Source organism: Arxiozyma heterogenica, assembly GCF_036370985.1.
Source record: "Arxiozyma heterogenica strain weizmannii chromosome Unknown scaffold_16, whole genome shotgun sequence".
NCBI classification, from domain to species: Eukaryota; Fungi; Ascomycota; class Saccharomycetes; order Saccharomycetales; family Saccharomycetaceae; genus Arxiozyma; species Arxiozyma heterogenica.
This window is the reverse complement of record NW_027042669.1, coordinates 1-17,415: the sequence shown is the minus strand read 5'-3', so window position 1 is coordinate 17,415 and position 17,415 is coordinate 1. Positions and strand designations below refer to the sequence as shown.

Here is a 17,415-nt window from a genome sequence, read left to right as displayed (position 1 = left end):
GGTTTAAACCTATATTAGAATTCTAATGTTATTATGAGTTGCTAGTTTATTTATATAAAGATATTAGTTCTACTCTAACACATACTTCCTTATTTTATTTTATATTATTAATATAAAAGATATAATATGCAAAAAATTCATTTTAAAGCTGAGTTTTTTTAATATAAGATTTTATTACTATTCAGTGTCAAAGATTATACTTAAAGATATTTCAATAAAACACATTTACAGTTTGTCTTCAAATTGTTGGTAATCTTAAGTCTCTTATTTCATACTTCTGGTTTTCCAAGTGCAACTTTCTGTAATTAAATATAGCATATTAAATTTGTTGAAATATAATTATTAGAGCTATGTTTGATAATCTAAATTCATCGTACTAAGTGATTAAAAGTTATGAAAATTTATAGTAAAGAAGATTCAAAGATAAAATGAGTATACTGTATAATATTGTATCTTGTATATTACTTATATAGAAAGAAAAGGACTAAGCAATAAAATAACAATTTATAGTACCACTAACTTCCTACTATAAATAATAATAGAACTTATAATACCACCAATATCCTATTGTAAGTTACATTATCTTATTATATTAGTTTAAAATGAACTCGACTAGAATTTTTGATTCTGAAGCCTTGCGTCAACAGGTTATGAGCCCTGTAGCTACAGCTGCAGGTTGTATTCCAATTAAATTGGACGGGAAAAAGAACTTTAAAAAATGGATAAACATCTTAGCTATGCATATGTCTGATATCAATTTACACTGGTATCAATATGCACAAAATGGAAAGCTAAATGTTATTATTGAACAATATAATCCATCTAATGATATGATTGCTTATATTAAAAAATTATTTGAAACGGCATTAAAATTATTAATTGTTAATAATGTCGAAGGATCTGCTAAAAAAGAAGCAGATAGATATGTTGCTGGTGATTACGGTATCCCAACTGGAAAAGGTCTTCTAAATCACTTAACTGAGTGTTTTGGTACAGAATCTATTGATGTAGCTGCAGAACCTTTCTTTCAGTTAGCTAAAGCTAGGAATTTAACATTAGACGACCAGTATGATCTTGTTAATCGTTTAGTGGAGGTCATTTTTGAAACCACATCTAGTGAAGAAAATTTTTTAAATTCATTAACTTCTGCGCAACAAGAGGCTTTAAGAGTCATCAAGATTAAAGCTCGTGAAAGAGCTGCTTCATTATTTTTAATGAGTTTATATGATGAGTCTTACCAAAGATTTATGGATATATTCGGTAAGAATCAGGAAATTAAATTGAGAGAAGTGTATGATGTAATTAGTAATGCTAAAAGAGGAGTAACTAACTCCAGTTTTGTTGGAAGAAGAAATCAATTCAAGCAAAAAGTTAAAAACTTCAATTGTAAAAGATGCGGGGGACAACATAAAACTAATGAGTGTCCAGAATTTCAAGAATGGTTAAAGAACAAAAGAAATAAAAATCATGAAAAAGATTACAAGATTAATAATTCTCATACGGCTTGGATTGCGTTGATTAGCAAACAAAATACAACATCGAGAAACGATTGGTATTTTGATACTGGTTGTACCCAGCACATATCTCACGACCGTTCAATGTTTTGCGAGTTAGTTGAAGGAGATGAGAATGAGTTTGGGGTTATCGAAGGCATTGGAGGTAAAACTGCTATTAAAGGTATTGGTACAGTACAACTAGGACATGTCACATTATACAATGTGGCATATGTTCCTGATGGCAACGTAAACTTGATTTCTGTCAAAATGGCTTCTTCTAAATCAAACATGAAATTTATATTTGACAAAACAAAGGTATATACAATTAAAAATAATAAAATTACTCAAGTTGGTGAAATGAGAAATCAACTTTATGTTTTTATGCCCAACAATAAAGAAACAAAAACGATGAACAAACCACTTGATTATGCTTTTATTTCGTATGACCATTCTGTTTTGCCATCTCCAAAGGCAAATATTCCAGATGCCATTAAATGGCATGCTAGAGTAGGACATCCAGGTTTAGCTAATTATAATCGATTGGCAAATCGAATTGACTTGCCCATTATGGAAGCTGATAAACACTCGTTGTGTCCCACTTGTTCCCTTTCAAAAGGGGTTATGAAAAAAGGAAAAATTTCTGACACACAATATACGAGCCCTTTACAGCTGCTACAAGTTGACATTTGTGGTCAATTTAGGTATACTAATTTTTCTGATAGTAAATATTTTTTGACTATCCGGGATGCCTACTCAAGATATTATTCCGTAATTCATTTAGCATCGAAATCAGCTGCATGTGATAAGCTGATTGAATGGATCTTAGAAACTGAGAATCATTTCAAGTCAAGAGGGGGATTTAAGGTGGGTGCCATTCGCACAGATAATGGACGTGAATTTATGTCTAGTAAATTTCATAATTTCTGTAAAAGCAATGGAATTTCCCATCAATTAACTGTTCCATACAATAGTTTTCAAAATGGAGCAGTTGAGAGATCTCATCGCTCGATTGAAGAAAAAACAAGATGCCTTTTAATCGGAGGCAAGGTACCTCCTTCTATGTGGACAGAGGCTGTAAGTACTGCTGTATATCTCTTAAATAGGTTACCAGTATCTAATAAAAATTATTCTATCCCTTACTGTCTCTGGAACAATATTCAAACAGAAAATCTAGATTTATCACATCTACGTATATTTGGATGTGCTGCATATGCTACATTACCTCATCAATTACGTGACGGGAAATTTGCTCCTACTAGTGTAAAATGTGTGTTTGTTGGATATGACTCCAAACACAAAGCATACCGTCTCTATCATCCTCCTTCTAAGAAAATTTTTGTATCAAACCAAGTTCGCTTTGATGAACTTGATTTCCCACTTGCAGGTACCAAAGAAGTTGAAGTGGCTCATACATTTGCCACTGGTACTTTAGGTGGTGTCCCAGTTTATCCTTCATCTACTGATATTTTCAAAACTTCATCTTCTGAAATACAAACGTCAAATTATTATCCTGAAACTACTGATTATCCTATATATGAAAACAACTTAGAAAATGAATTAACCACCATACATGGTGATGAGGTTCTAGATCAAGGTACTAGTCGATACTCCACTCCGTATCTATCATCTGTTGATTCTGATTCTTTTATGTTCCGAGTTGATTCATCTGACAATGATAAGCACGAATATGACTCCTCTTCCTCTGATGAATATGAACTACCATCTACTTCCTTCTCTTCTTCTCCTATTTCTACGACTTCTGACTGTGAAAATTTTACTTTCAACAACCTTGATTCATCCTCTATAAACAATGAGTCAACCGCCTCATTCTCCTCACATAATTCTAATCAAATAAACAAGAAGGAAGCAGAAGAACTATCATCAATTGCTTCATCCTCTGATACTGACTCTTCAACTACTCCAACAGCTGTTCCAGTAACTACTCAACAATTAACATCTACCATTGATGATACCCACTCCGACACATCTTCTCCTAATCTACAATCCAAATCCTTATCAACTGATAATTCACCGGTTTATAACTTAGAAGACTTAGATCCCCATAAACCATTAAAAAATAGTAAAATTGAATTAGCTGACAATATTTCCGCCCCTATCACCACACATGTTAGCAAGTTGAATGGCCAAACATCCTCAATTGTTAATCATAACAAGTTAGGTCCTATTCCTGCTTCTGAATTCTACTTAAATCATCAAATTGAGAAACACCATCCAAAGTGGGATTCTAATCCAATTAGTCCTGGTAAAATTGGTACCCCTGCTGTTGAGGCTGTTAATATTGACTCCGGCAGTTTTGTTCCTATGAACTCCATGGATGGTCTCACCCAACTCATTAGAACACCGGTATTCCCTTCTTCTCAATCATCTGGCTCTGATGATAACTCTTCACATCACATAGCCTTGACTGCGTTGGTACATGGCATGTCCTTTACGTCTACCACTACTTCTGTCCCAAATACATTCAACCAGGCAATGAGTTCATCAGATAAAGATAAATGGTATCAAGCCTGTCTGAAAGAACTTCAAGCTTTTAAAGATCATGATACATATAGGTTGACTCCTCTCCCTCCTGGTCGTCGTGCCTTGGGGTCTCGTTGGGTGTTTAACATTAAGGACGGAAATCGGTTTAAAGCTCGTTTAGTGGCTCAAGGACACACTCAAAAAGCTGGCATCGACTATCAAGAAACCTTTGCTCCTGTGGTGCGGTATGATTCTGTCCGTATCTTTCTTGCTATCTCTGCTCTCCTTAATCTCCGTGTTCACCAAATGGATGTAGACACTGCCTTCTTAAATTCCAAAATGGAAGAGCCGGTTTACGTTCGTCAACCTCCAGGTTTTGTTGATCCTGTGCATCCCAATCACGTGTGGCAGCTTTACGGGGGTATGTACGGATTAAAGCAAGCCCCACTACTATGGAACACGCATATTCATAAAACATTATCTAGGAGAGGATTTACTCGTCATGATGGAGAATATGGTATTTATTTTAAAAATGTAGACAACTTTAAAGTATTGATTGCACTTTACGTTGATGACCTTTTAATTGCTGCTCCAAATAAAGATATTATGAACTCTGTGAAAGCAGGGTTAAACGAAGCTTATTCCATGAAAGATCTTGGCCCTGTTTCTAAATTTTTGGGAATGAATGTTTACCAAGATAACCTGAACAATATAACCATCTCAATGGAGGACTATATTACCAAAGCTGCTCAGAGCTGTCAAATAGACTTAAATAAAAATGTGGAATTTCCATTATCTAACACAGCCAATTACTTTGACACAGAATCTCCAGCAATTGCCAATATCACTGAATACCAAAGTATTGTAGGCCAGTTGCTATTTGTTAGCAACGTTGGACGGCCTGATGTAGCTCACTCTGTTCAACTACTATCACGGTTCCTCAAAGATCCTAGAGAGGTGCATTTAAAAGGTGCTTACAGAGTTATGCAATATTTATATAAAACCAAAAAACTAGGATTGTCTTATAATACAAGATCCAATAAATATCTTGAAGGATTCTCAGATGCATCTCATGGAAATAAGAATGATTTGAAACATGCAACTGGTGGGTTTATTATAAAACTTGCTGGTGGAGTGGTTACATGGTCTTCCAAGAAAATTACAAGCGCAGTTTGTCTATCATCTACTGATGCAGAATACATTTCTGCTAGCAACACAAGCAGGGAATTAATTTGGATAAAAAATATGTTGAATCACATGAAAATAGATGTAAACGAAGTTAAATTATGGATAGACAATGAACCTGCCATTCACGTAGCTAAAAACCCTGTCTTACACTCAAAAATGAAACATGTTAACCTTCACTATCATTTCATCAGACACCAAGTAGAGTCTGGTATTATTGAAATTGGTCACATAAATACAACTGAACAAATTGCTGATATAATGACAAAAGTTTTACCAAGACCTGCCTTTATAAAAGTCCGAGATTTATTCATGAAGAAAATAGAACAGGAATTTAGCTTACGGGGGTGTGTTGAAATATAATTATTAGAGCTATGTTTGATAATCTAAATTCATCGTACTAAGTGATTAAAAGTTATGAAAATTTATAGTAAAGAAGATTCAAAGATAAAATGAGTATACTGTATAATATTGTATCTTGTATATTACTTATATAGAAAGAAAAGGACTAAGCAATAAAATAACAATTTATAGTACCACTAACTTCCTACTATAAATAATAATAGAACTTATAATACCACCAATATCCTATTGTAAGTTACATTATCTTATTATATTAGTTTAAAATGAACTCGACTAGAATTTTTGATTCTGAAGCCTTGCGTCAACAAAATTTATATCTTTTTTTTAAACAAGTATTTTTGTTTATTTATTCATATGAATTTATTTAAAATTATAAAAAAAATTAAAAAGAAAAACGCTATAGATCTGGAAATAATTGAATTATATAACTTCTAAATAATATACACTGTAATAAGATGTTTTAGCATAAGAAAAATAGACCAAATTATACTTTAGTAAATATTAAAAAATGAAATATTGAGTATTTAATGATTACAAATTTAACTTTTAATGGAATTATTTCATTCTTTTATGTCCTCTGCAAAAGAGAATTAACAAAACTTGACATAGATAAACTCAAGAATTTTTCATAACATATTTTTTACTTCATTTACGTTTTTTCTATATGTTCTAGTTTCTATATTATGTATAAAAAGGAAATAGAAAGAACCTTTCTTTTATTTTTATACTGTTAACTAGATGCTAATTATAATTAAAAGAGTACCCAACATCTCTATTATACATATATACTACTTCTCAACATAACACGATTCTAACGACTCTTCTTTTTGCAAGAAAACATTTTAAAAAGTATCAAAAAAAATTAATTTCACTTGTAATTTCTTTTTGTTAGTTGCTGAATAGAAATCCAAAACTCGAAAATTCTTTTTTACTGTTTTTTTGGAACGTGTCTCAGACTTATAAATAATTTTTCTTCTTATGTTAAATAAGAAAATTTCCAGGATTAATTTGTATACGAGTATAATTTAATTACAAAAAACAATTTACTTCCATAATTTTTATGAACATTTTTTTCTGTTCTATATCTTCTCTCCTATCAACAAAGATATAATAAAAACAGGCTACTATTCATTAAAACATGTTCTAAAAAATCTAATTCAACAAACATCCTATTAATATTTGTATAAGTAACAAAAAACCAAGAATCTCTTAATATAAATGATTTTATCTACATCTTATAATATCTGCTCAGTTATTATCAAGCGTTAAGCAAAAAAACTTACATTTAACAGATGGAAGAAAAGGTCAGTTACTGGAGGATACAAAAGGAAAACCGCAGAAGGGAACGACAAAAAAAAAAAAGAACAGTTTATGATATTATAGCTGCTACTCCATTATTGATTCACAGATATTTTGAATACCCAAACATTAAGTCAATCGAAAACAAACCATTTCTAAAGAAACCAGGAATTTTAGTGATAAGCCCAGTAATCCATTAAAACCGGCAAATAGTGTGATGTCCAAATTTAGTGAAGCTACTAAAAATGATGACCGATTAACTAGCTATTCCGACTGGATCCGATATCAGAAATCAAGACAGGAAAATAATAAAAAAAAAAAAACACATGCAATTGTGAATTAATTTTTTGTGACATGGCTATTGTATACACGTTTACGTATTAATTGCAATATAGCGGAACAATACCAGTTTATTTTTATTTGTCCATTTGTCCATTCCCTTTTTAGTGAATCTCGAGATATTTTAATGATTTTCTAATTTTCTATACTTTTTCGCTACACTTATTTTTATTTTCTCGCATAAAACAATAGGTCCATAGTAACATTTTTTTCATCATAAAAAATTCGCTTTATTTTTATTTTTTTATTTTTCTTTTTTCTTTTCTTTTTTTTTCTTTTTTTTTCTTTTAATTCTAGTCAAATATTCCTCTAAGACATGTGCAATACTAATTAGTTGTAGATGTAAGTTTTTAGTAAAAAATATCGCAATCCCATTATACTTTGGCCAAAATAATACTTCCACATTTGAAAATTCTATGGATTATTTTCAAAGAAAGATCAAAATCTCCAGTTTAAAATAACAATGCATCTATTATTGGATATACCCGGTAGAACTTTAGTCTACTAAATATAGTTCAAAGAAAATTCTAGACTCTTCTTGAAACAAGAAAACTTAAGAGAGTAATCACGTTATTTTCAAAACAATACAGTATTATGCAACAAAATAATAGGAAAAAAATTAAAAATACAAAAATAGAGATTCCCTATCTCTCTAAGACTTTTTATAAAGTCATTCACTGTGTACTAAAAGGGAAGTTTAAACATTCTTGGAAAGTGGCACCATTTTATGTACTCTTTTTTGTTGAAATATGTCCCTTTTGGTGCAATGTCGAACTTTTCAAGATCAAAACCGCAGGAGTAAAATCATGCCCTTGCTATTTTATTCCAATTAAATGCTTTCATCTGATGTTCTAATAATATTTTAAAGAATATCCAAATAAAAAATTAAAAGAGCGATTTTCTTCTTGCATTATTAACGCTCTAAGCATACTAATCAGATCATTTGTTTTTTCTTATATTTAGGCTCATCTTTTTTTTTAAGACTATTTAAACGAGGAACTCAAAAAAAAAGTTTCACATGTTAAGAAGACGAAGGAAAAGATTGTAATATTCACGCCCCCACGGTACTTTTTTCCCATTGTAAAGCTTTTGAGGTTAATATTTGAGGAAAAATATGACTTTTAAAAGTCATCTACTAATATTATGCACATGCAACAAATCAAAAAATATGTTACAATTTTTTAGAACTATAATTATTTGTACTATTATTACTAAACAATTAAATCCCCATATTTTTGGTTAATATTTTTTCAAGGAAAAAAAAATTAATAATTAATCTTTTAGATGTTACTTGAACCACCAAAGCGTAGAGCAATAGCACTGTATATAATAAATACAATCATTAAAATCATTGTTCATTACTTTCTTGTTATATGTTAAAATAGTGTAAGGTATTTTACTATCTATTTTTCTACTTACAATAAATGCTAAGTTTAACCCTTTTCAAATGTACAATATGGAAAAAAATAATTTTGAAGATTTATTAATTACAAAATATATAAAGTATGTGCAATGAAGTCTAATTAAAAGAACCATGTTAAAAATATGCGTAGGATCTATTCAATTATAATGGAAATCCTGAAGAATAGTGTTATTTGTATTTGATACTGTCATGATTTAGCTTATTAGTAAGTTGGATCTCTAATTCATTAAAAACCTGCAAAAATAATGTACATAATTATATATTATATTTATACGTAAATACAACTTGTTCCCTCTTCTTTTAATTCTCTTTTTAAAAGTTTTTTCCTTGAAAAAAAAATTTCTCTTTTAATTATCATTATTAACGACATAATAGAACAATCTTTAATAAAGAAACCTAATAGACATACTGTCTATGCTCTAACACAATTATTATAGTTATGTATTCATAATGTACAAAACTATGTTTAAGTTTATCTATCTTTTTCTATGTGTGTAACACAGAGATGATGGTGTATAAAAAGTCTACAAGGGTAAAACATGTTGAAGTAAGGTTAGAGATATATGTGATAATCCAATTTCTTTGTATCAAATGACTGAAACTTTTATAGTAACTTATAAAAGAAAAGCTAAAATAAAATGTGGTATAGTATAAAGTATATACGTATATCAAGTATGTAGAACAAAATAAAGCGAATAATACAATAACAATTTATGGTATCACTACTATCATACTGTAAATATCCAAGAACTTATAATACCACCAATATTCTATTGTAAGTTATATTTTCTTATTATATTAACCTAAAATGAATGTTAATAGAATTTTTGATACTGAGGCTTTGTGTCAACAAAATATGTCATGAAAAAACCATTAGCTTTGTATATATTCATATTGGAGATTTTTCTTCCATGGGTGACAAGACTTTATTAATTTGTTTTTTTATATCTATTAAAATGTAAATAATATCTACTCTAAATTGTGGTATAGATTTATAATTGGTAAAATCTAACTAGATTATTTATTTTATTAAATACTATTGGATTTCAGCAAACATAATCATCGACATACAAAATTAATATAATATTCTTTCCCTTTTTGTATTCATAATAAAGAAATATTTATATAAAATAGTGTAAACCAAAATAAAAAATATAACATGAGGAAAATTTCGACTTTAATATATATAATCATTAATTAACGTTCCATACAATCAATTAAAAAACTAAGTCAAATTTTTTTTTTGACATATAGTGATTTGTAAACGGTAATTACTCATCATTCAATTGTTTGGCAACTATTGAAATCTTATTATTCTATATATTTAATGTTAGAACAGTCTAGTTCAGTCATTTCGCTGAATAAAAAAATCATTTTTTATATATAGAAAAGATAACTAAGTTGAGAAAAGTAATTAAATAGTAAGATATATAAACATACATGCTATTTATTTATTTTTGGTCATGACATAAGGGAAAAAAAGAAGAAATATACATTAAGTTTCTATCCACTATCAATGAAAATAGTAACTAAAGTCTTCAAACAAGATATATCCCTATTTTAACATTTTGCCATGCTCTATAACATAGAAGAGATTAATTATTGACGAGAATGAGCGCCTATAGTCATTGGGTATATAGTAAGCATTCTCAATATTATATTAGATAGATTTAGTATACAAAATTATAATAAAGTTCTTTGGCAATATTTACAAACAAAAATCAAACAAAAAGAACACTAACTAGATAATATAATGCAAAATAAAATTAACCATTATTCATTTATCATTATTATTGTTAAAATGCGGACATTAGTGTTATGGCCCTTACTAGGATTACTTGTGACTTAAGTAAGTGCTGCTACTACCACTATTTCAACACTAACAACCTTGTCTGGTGATCAACCATTTTCCAATGATATTGTAATTGAATCGGGCGCTACTTTTACGTTGGTATCAGGCTCTTCATATTCTTTCAACGGTAATATTAATGTTAAGGGTTCTTTAGACATTATTGGTGATTTAAAAAACGAGTTAACCAGTTTACAATTTGGTTCTACTACAACAATTACAAATAATGGTAACATCAACACTGAAAATATTAAATCAGCAAATTCTGTCACTGATTTCGTCATTGCCCCAGATCATATCGATAACTCTGGTACATTTACTGTCTTATAATTAAAGATTGCTGCTATTGTACCAGGTATTATTGACTATGATACAGCGGATAAAGGAGGTACCATAAATAAGTTCCTTTATTTTGGTACTATAACTAATAATGGTGTAATTAATTCTGGTAGACTTCCTCAAATAATATTCAACTAAAAATTTTTTATTTGTAATAAATAAGATATGAAAGGTATAATCTTCAATACTCCTCTCAAAGGTCATGGTGGACTCATTGGTACTAAATAGGCCACTATTCTCTTTAACGCAGCTATTATTGGAAAAAAAAAAATTCCAATGTTCACGTGGGTATGCATATTATTAATTCAAAAGTTGCGCCATGTTCATTTAAAGGTATGAATTTTATTGAATCAAATTTTTTTTCTTAGATGTAGACTATGATATAAAATTTGCTGAAAAACCTTGTGCCTTACCAGGTATTATAAATCCTAATTTTGCAACAGAGAATTACTGTTACTGATTGAACGCTAGTTGTTTACATAATTTAAAGTGAGTGTGTAATTAGTTTTCTAGTACATCATCTAGGTCATTCTATCAAATTAGGAGTTCATTCGTATATAGATTCTTCTTATGAATATTGTCCCATCTGTCCATAGAGATATTATAAAGTCAGCAATAATTATTATTACTGAACACCTGTGACTTCAACTAATGAACTCCTTAGATTTATAGTCCACATGTTTCTTGATTGCTTTTGTCTGTATATACTACGTAATCATATACGTATATAAGTTGTGTGTAAATAAACTTCTTGGGTTTTGTTCTTTTCTCTTTTGAAAAAAATTTTCATCCATTATTTTTTCATACATCCAAACATCACATATAAGTTTGTCCTCATAAAAAAACCTTAATTAATAAAAAAATTTCTTTAATATACAAAAATTATGATAATTCTTGGAAAGTAGTGATATTGTGGTTTACCAGATTTATGACTTAAGTTATTAGTAAACTGAATCTCTAATTTATTAAAAAATTTATAAAAATAATATATAAACTTATATATTATTTTTATTACAGAATGAACAGTATACCCACTAAGTTATTTTTATTAAAGACTGTTTTTTATTACATCCTTAAGGATGATAATTAAGAAAAAAAAAGAAGGATCAATTTTTATTTATGTATGAACATACTATATAATATTGAATGCCATTTCTATATGTTTTTTAACAAACTAGAGATCCACTTTATTAATAATTTAAATTATAAAAAAGGATAAACCAAAATACCATCACTTTCCACGAATGTTTATACATAAATGCAAATTAATCCTTCTTCTCTTTGATCATCATTCTTGATGACATAATAAAAAATAGTCTTCAATAAGAATAATTTATTGAGCATTTTATCCATTTTCTAACACAACTTCATAAAGAGTATTTTTATCTTTCATGACTAAAACCAATTTTAGTAAAAGTCATGCTACTCTCCTTATTCAGTCATTAGAGGTCCGCCCCTAACTCTATGCCATGCTTAGCATACTAGTTAACCCACGCCATCTCTTTAATTGAAATTTCTGCTAAGTTATTTTTTTCCAAAGTTTTTGTTATATGCACTTGTTTGTTTAAATTATATGCTATCAATTTTAGTTGGTACGCCTCTCTTTCAAATAGAAATTCTTTATTTTAAACTTCTTTGGACTTTTGGTTGTGTATTTGCAATTATTATCTATACTGATATTTTGATACTATCTGTCTCACAATTATGTTCATATTTTCTTTTTGTAAAAGGCCCTTCTATAAAACATCGCCTATCTCCTGTTGTAACACTCAATTAATTTATTTTTGTCACCTTGTATATCCATATTATTCTCTTTTTTATTATTTATGGTTCTTTCTCTTGTTTCATTCTTGTCATCTTTTTATAAAGACCGTTAGTTTGTTCGTGGAGATTTTCTTTCTCTTGATAATCATCGTCAATATCTTTATGTTTCTTCTCATCAGTACTTCATCAAACAATATTATCTGATAATTTCTTGTTGAATGCTTGTTTAATATTTCTTTTTTTTTTGTTTAAAATTTTACTTGATTTCAAGTGTTTTCCTTTTCTATACCTAACTCTACCATGTAGAGAGGTTTGTAATTTATGGTTATTTTCACATTTACCTACATTATCATCACCCCATGTTATCTCTTTATCTGGCTCTCAACTTCTATGTTTTTCGTTTTAAAAATTGATATTGTGAATCTGTATTCACTATTATTTCTTCTTTAGAACCATCAAATATTTGTTTTTCATTAGTTAATGCTCTCACCAGCTTTTTTATTTTCTTTTATTTCTTCAACCATTTTAATACCATACTCCTTAGCTTTATTAATTTCATTTTCGATTATATGTTCATCTATATCTTCCTCAATTATTGTCTCAGAATTTAATAAACTCACAAATATTTGTGTTTTTTCTTCATTAATATCAGTATTCTTATTATCATCCTTTTTGATTCTTTATAATTCATAATTTACACGATCATTTTTCTTGGACATATCATGTTGTGATCTTTCTTCATTGAGTTCATCATCACAGTTATAAAAGAGAAGACCATTGATATTAGTTGTTGTTAATTCATCTATATCTTCAATTGCTTTCATTACCAGGTGTTCTAACAAAATTTCATCTAATGACATGTGTCGAATATCAGCTAGATCCAAACCTTCATCGTCTTATATTTCGTTATTGTCGTCTAACTCATCATAAATTATACCTATAATGCTGATTATCTCATCAACTGTAAAATCTATATCTTTGTTTTCTCCTATTTTCTTTTCTAATTCTTTATTGTATAAATCGATCATAATTTCATAGTTCCTTGATATATATGATAAGTGATTTATAGTAGAAAATAACATAAAATATTCAGTTATAAGTATCATCTTCTTTGTTCAGAGAACTAATCTCAGTATTGATGGCATTTTTAATTTGCTTTTGATTGGATCTCATAACAAGAGAAGTGCACCCAACGGTAAAAGTGATATATGTTGTACAGCTGGTTTGATATTTGAAATTAATCGCAATGGAGCCTCATGAATTGTCCTGTTAAAGAACAGTTTCTGATATTCGCTGCATTCTAGATTGAAGTAACATCATTCTTGCATCAGTGATGATTGTACGAATGTTCCTCTCCGCTCTCGCGTTACTAGAATGGCCTTGAATTGGAGTTAATATTAATTGAATACCCAATTCCTTCAAGACTTCCTTTAACTCTACATTTGTAAATTCAGTGCCTTTGTCACTGATAATTAGTTTTACTCTTCTATCAAATTGAGTTTCCACAAATTTGATATTACGTAGTATTTGGGGTTTAATTTCTTTAGCTTCCCTACAACAATGAGTAGAAATTATTATGTATTTTGATACATTCTCTACCAATAATAACATATATCTATCCTGTTTTACTTGTAGACCTTTTATTGAACCGAATATGTCAACTGACCATGATTCGCCTGGTAATTTATTGTAGTAGTTCATAACGTTCTTGTAGTGAAAATGACGAGCCAATTTTCCAGATATACATGTAGCATACCAATCTTCTTCTTCCTTTACATTTTTATATTACATACATCCTCATAGATATTTTTCTTGACCCTTTCTGTAATAAGTCTCTTCGACATATTATTCAATCTAATATGTGCTACTTCTAATGCTATGATTGGTTTCTGTACAACTGGATTTTCTGGCCTGATATAATACACTTTACCTTTTGGAATATCAATAATTTCTTCTATTTTTACCCAAACAGAATCATTTTTTATTAATGTATTTATTCTTTCACCTTCAGAGATTTCTAAAATATTATATCCTTTTAGGAAGGGAAATTTTGTTTCTTCATACAATTTAGATGCTGATAGTATGGTGATTTGTTCCTGAGGAATATAATATGTTTGAACCAGTACCATATTTTCTTTATTTTTCTTAGTTGGTAGAAATCCTGATCTCACAATAGTCAAGTCTTTCTTTGACCCAATTACTCCATATCTAAGTGCATTTTTAACCGTATGATAATTCTTTGGCCAATTTCTTTGATTCGTTATATGAATGGGTGATTACGAGAACTTAGTCCTAATGGGTGGTTCTATATCTGTTTGGACTAAGTTCATGTTATTTAATGATTTTTTATACCACATTTATTTATTTGTCCTAAAAAAGTGGTGGTATTTTGGTTTACCTTATTTATAACTTAAGTCATTAATAAAGTAGATCTCTTATTTATTAAAAACATATAAAAATAATATTCAATATTATATAGTATGTTTATACATAAATACAACTTTATTCCTTCTTCTTTTTAATTCTTTTAAATAATATTTTTTTTGTTCTAATTATCATTCTTGACGACATAATAAAAAAATCTTTAATAAGAAAACTTAATGGATAACAGATATACTATCCATGTTTTAACAATAATAATTCCAGCATTTACTGAGAATTTTATTACTTAATCTACCACTATTTTAACTATAATAACTGCTACAACCAATCAGTATGGTTATAATATAGCTGAAGTTATTTATGAAGTTGTTATGCCTGCACTATCTACTAGCTAGGCTACTATATTCACTGACAGCAATGGTTCTTTTTTTTACCAAGATTGCTACTGTCATCCTTATATAGGATGCATGCAGTAGCTTCATGACATCACCGGTATCTTTATCTTCTCCTCTATACAGAAACTCCACTATTCCTAGCGAAAAGACCAAATATACTTTAAGCGGTACCTCAGTAGTATTAACTACAGTGGTTCATGGAGTTACAATAACTACAACTTATTGTCCAGAGCCATCTGCAACTTCTGAAACAAGTATTACTGCTATAATTGACCATATTTCCATTGAATCTGTTTATACTAATTCAAAGAACGAATAAGAAGAGACTAATTCATTTTCTACTATGTCTAATGCAATTCCAGTTGCTTCTATTGTTTCCACCACCACTGGCCCAACATTTACAAACAGTGAAAATCAACCAATATCTAGAAACTCTAAAACATCTACTACTATAGTCGATAGTACCGAGTCTAGCAGACCAGAAACATTGCTAACTACAATGGTGCCAAAAGTTTCCCAATATGTTTCTGAACAACTATTCTCATCATCAACTGCTGTTACAGTATCTCATGGAGGTATACCTTCCCTTGCATCATATGAAGGTGAGGGTAGCACTATGTACGTGAAATGGAGTGTTGCCCATTGCATTGGTTTATTATTATTCTTGATAATTTCAATTGATCGAAGACAAAGAATTTTAAAATAAAGTATTCTAAATAATTTAATAATTAAGTATTTCTACATAAGCATATATAATATTCTAATATTTTTCATACTGTATTTTTATTATTTATTTGATTTCTAAATATCATGTACAACCAAAATAGATCTGCTCATTCCTAATAAACCAACAATATCGTCTTTTAACTTCAAGTAATTTAAATTATTCAACACAATTATACTATCTAATAGTTGCTATATAGACATTTTAATACATGTATATTTTTTTCACATATTTTAACGACATTTAATAAAGTGATTCTGATTAGAAAATTTACTGTTGTATAAATAAATTGATCATAGTTTAAAAGATATAAAGTCCTTAAACCCTTTCTAATTAAGAAAAATTGTAATTATGAAGATTTAATGCTAGTTTAATTCAAAGATCATAATAAAAAGATTGACACATATCTTAAAAACTATTATAATATTTCTCTACCTATATTAGTATTCAAGAACTTGACTAGATGAGTGATCATTAAATGCGAAGCAAGAATGTCTTAAATCTTTTTCTTTCTATATTCCCTTATTGTTTCCTCTCTTTCCCATATATATACGCACACACGGGCATGAAAATAAATAGTATATATATATATATGTTAATTTGACAACACTATTGTCCCTTAAGTCAATTAACTATATATATATATGTACATTTACATAAATATGCTAACTCTTATTACTTTCATTTTTGACTAATGATTCCACTTCCACTTCTTTTATTTTTGTAACATCATATTTGACCCTAAATGAAATAAAGTATTGAAAAACTATTATTCTCACACGAATAGTAAAAAGATACCATAAAATTACTCTAACAATTTTCAAAGAATAGAAGTTTCTTTGATTAACACAAAAAGAGGTGCAAGAAAATGAGGTGCCAAGATATTTTTCAAATACTCATAATTGCACACTGATGATATATCATACCTACTATACATGTTAAGAATATTATACATAAAAATGTAGATATACAGCATACGGTAACAGCTATGCTTTATTGATCAGCTATTCTATCGTATCTTTTCCTGTATTTTATTGGATACAGAGCTTGCAAGATTTTACAAGATATAGGAGAATTTCCCCTCTACACTTGAAAAATATCGTAATAATAATCATCCTAAGATTTCAATAATGTGGGAACTTTCTTTTTAAATAAGGAACATGTAACAATATTATAATTGTTGAAATAGAATGTTTTATGATAAAATAGATAGAACAATAAGATTTTAGCAGACACTAAACGATAAATTGTTGAGTAATAATTGTTGAGAGGTCACCAAAAGTTGTTGAGTTTATTTATTAAATATCTTACTGTTCGTAGAGGAAAATGGCTGAATGTTAACATATATAAAGCCAAGAATTTCATCATACTATTTT

The 17,415-nt window shown here is 29.0% G+C and overlaps 2 protein-coding genes across 2 annotated transcripts; both read left to right on the top strand.

The window, feature by feature from the left end:
• Nucleotides 1-602: 602 nt before the first annotated feature.
• PWA37_001157 (uncharacterized protein) lies at nucleotides 603-5,525 on the top strand (the record flags this gene model as incomplete). The annotated part of the gene is made up of 1 exon (XM_064857800.1): nucleotides 603-5,525. One exon carries the CDS (start codon nucleotides 603-605, stop codon nucleotides 5,523-5,525), a length of 4,923 nt encoding a protein of 1,640 aa, XP_064715160.1.
• A 4,672-nt stretch (nucleotides 5,526-10,197) lies between these two features.
• On the top strand, nucleotides 10,198-10,765 carry PWA37_001156 (uncharacterized protein; the record flags this gene model as incomplete). The annotated part of the gene is made up of 2 exons (XM_064857799.1): nucleotides 10,198-10,210; nucleotides 10,437-10,765. The coding sequence occupies 2 exons, from the start codon at nucleotides 10,198-10,200 to the stop codon at nucleotides 10,763-10,765; spliced, it is 342 nt and encodes a 113-aa protein (XP_064715159.1).
• Between the last annotated feature and the right edge of the window lie 6,650 nt (nucleotides 10,766-17,415).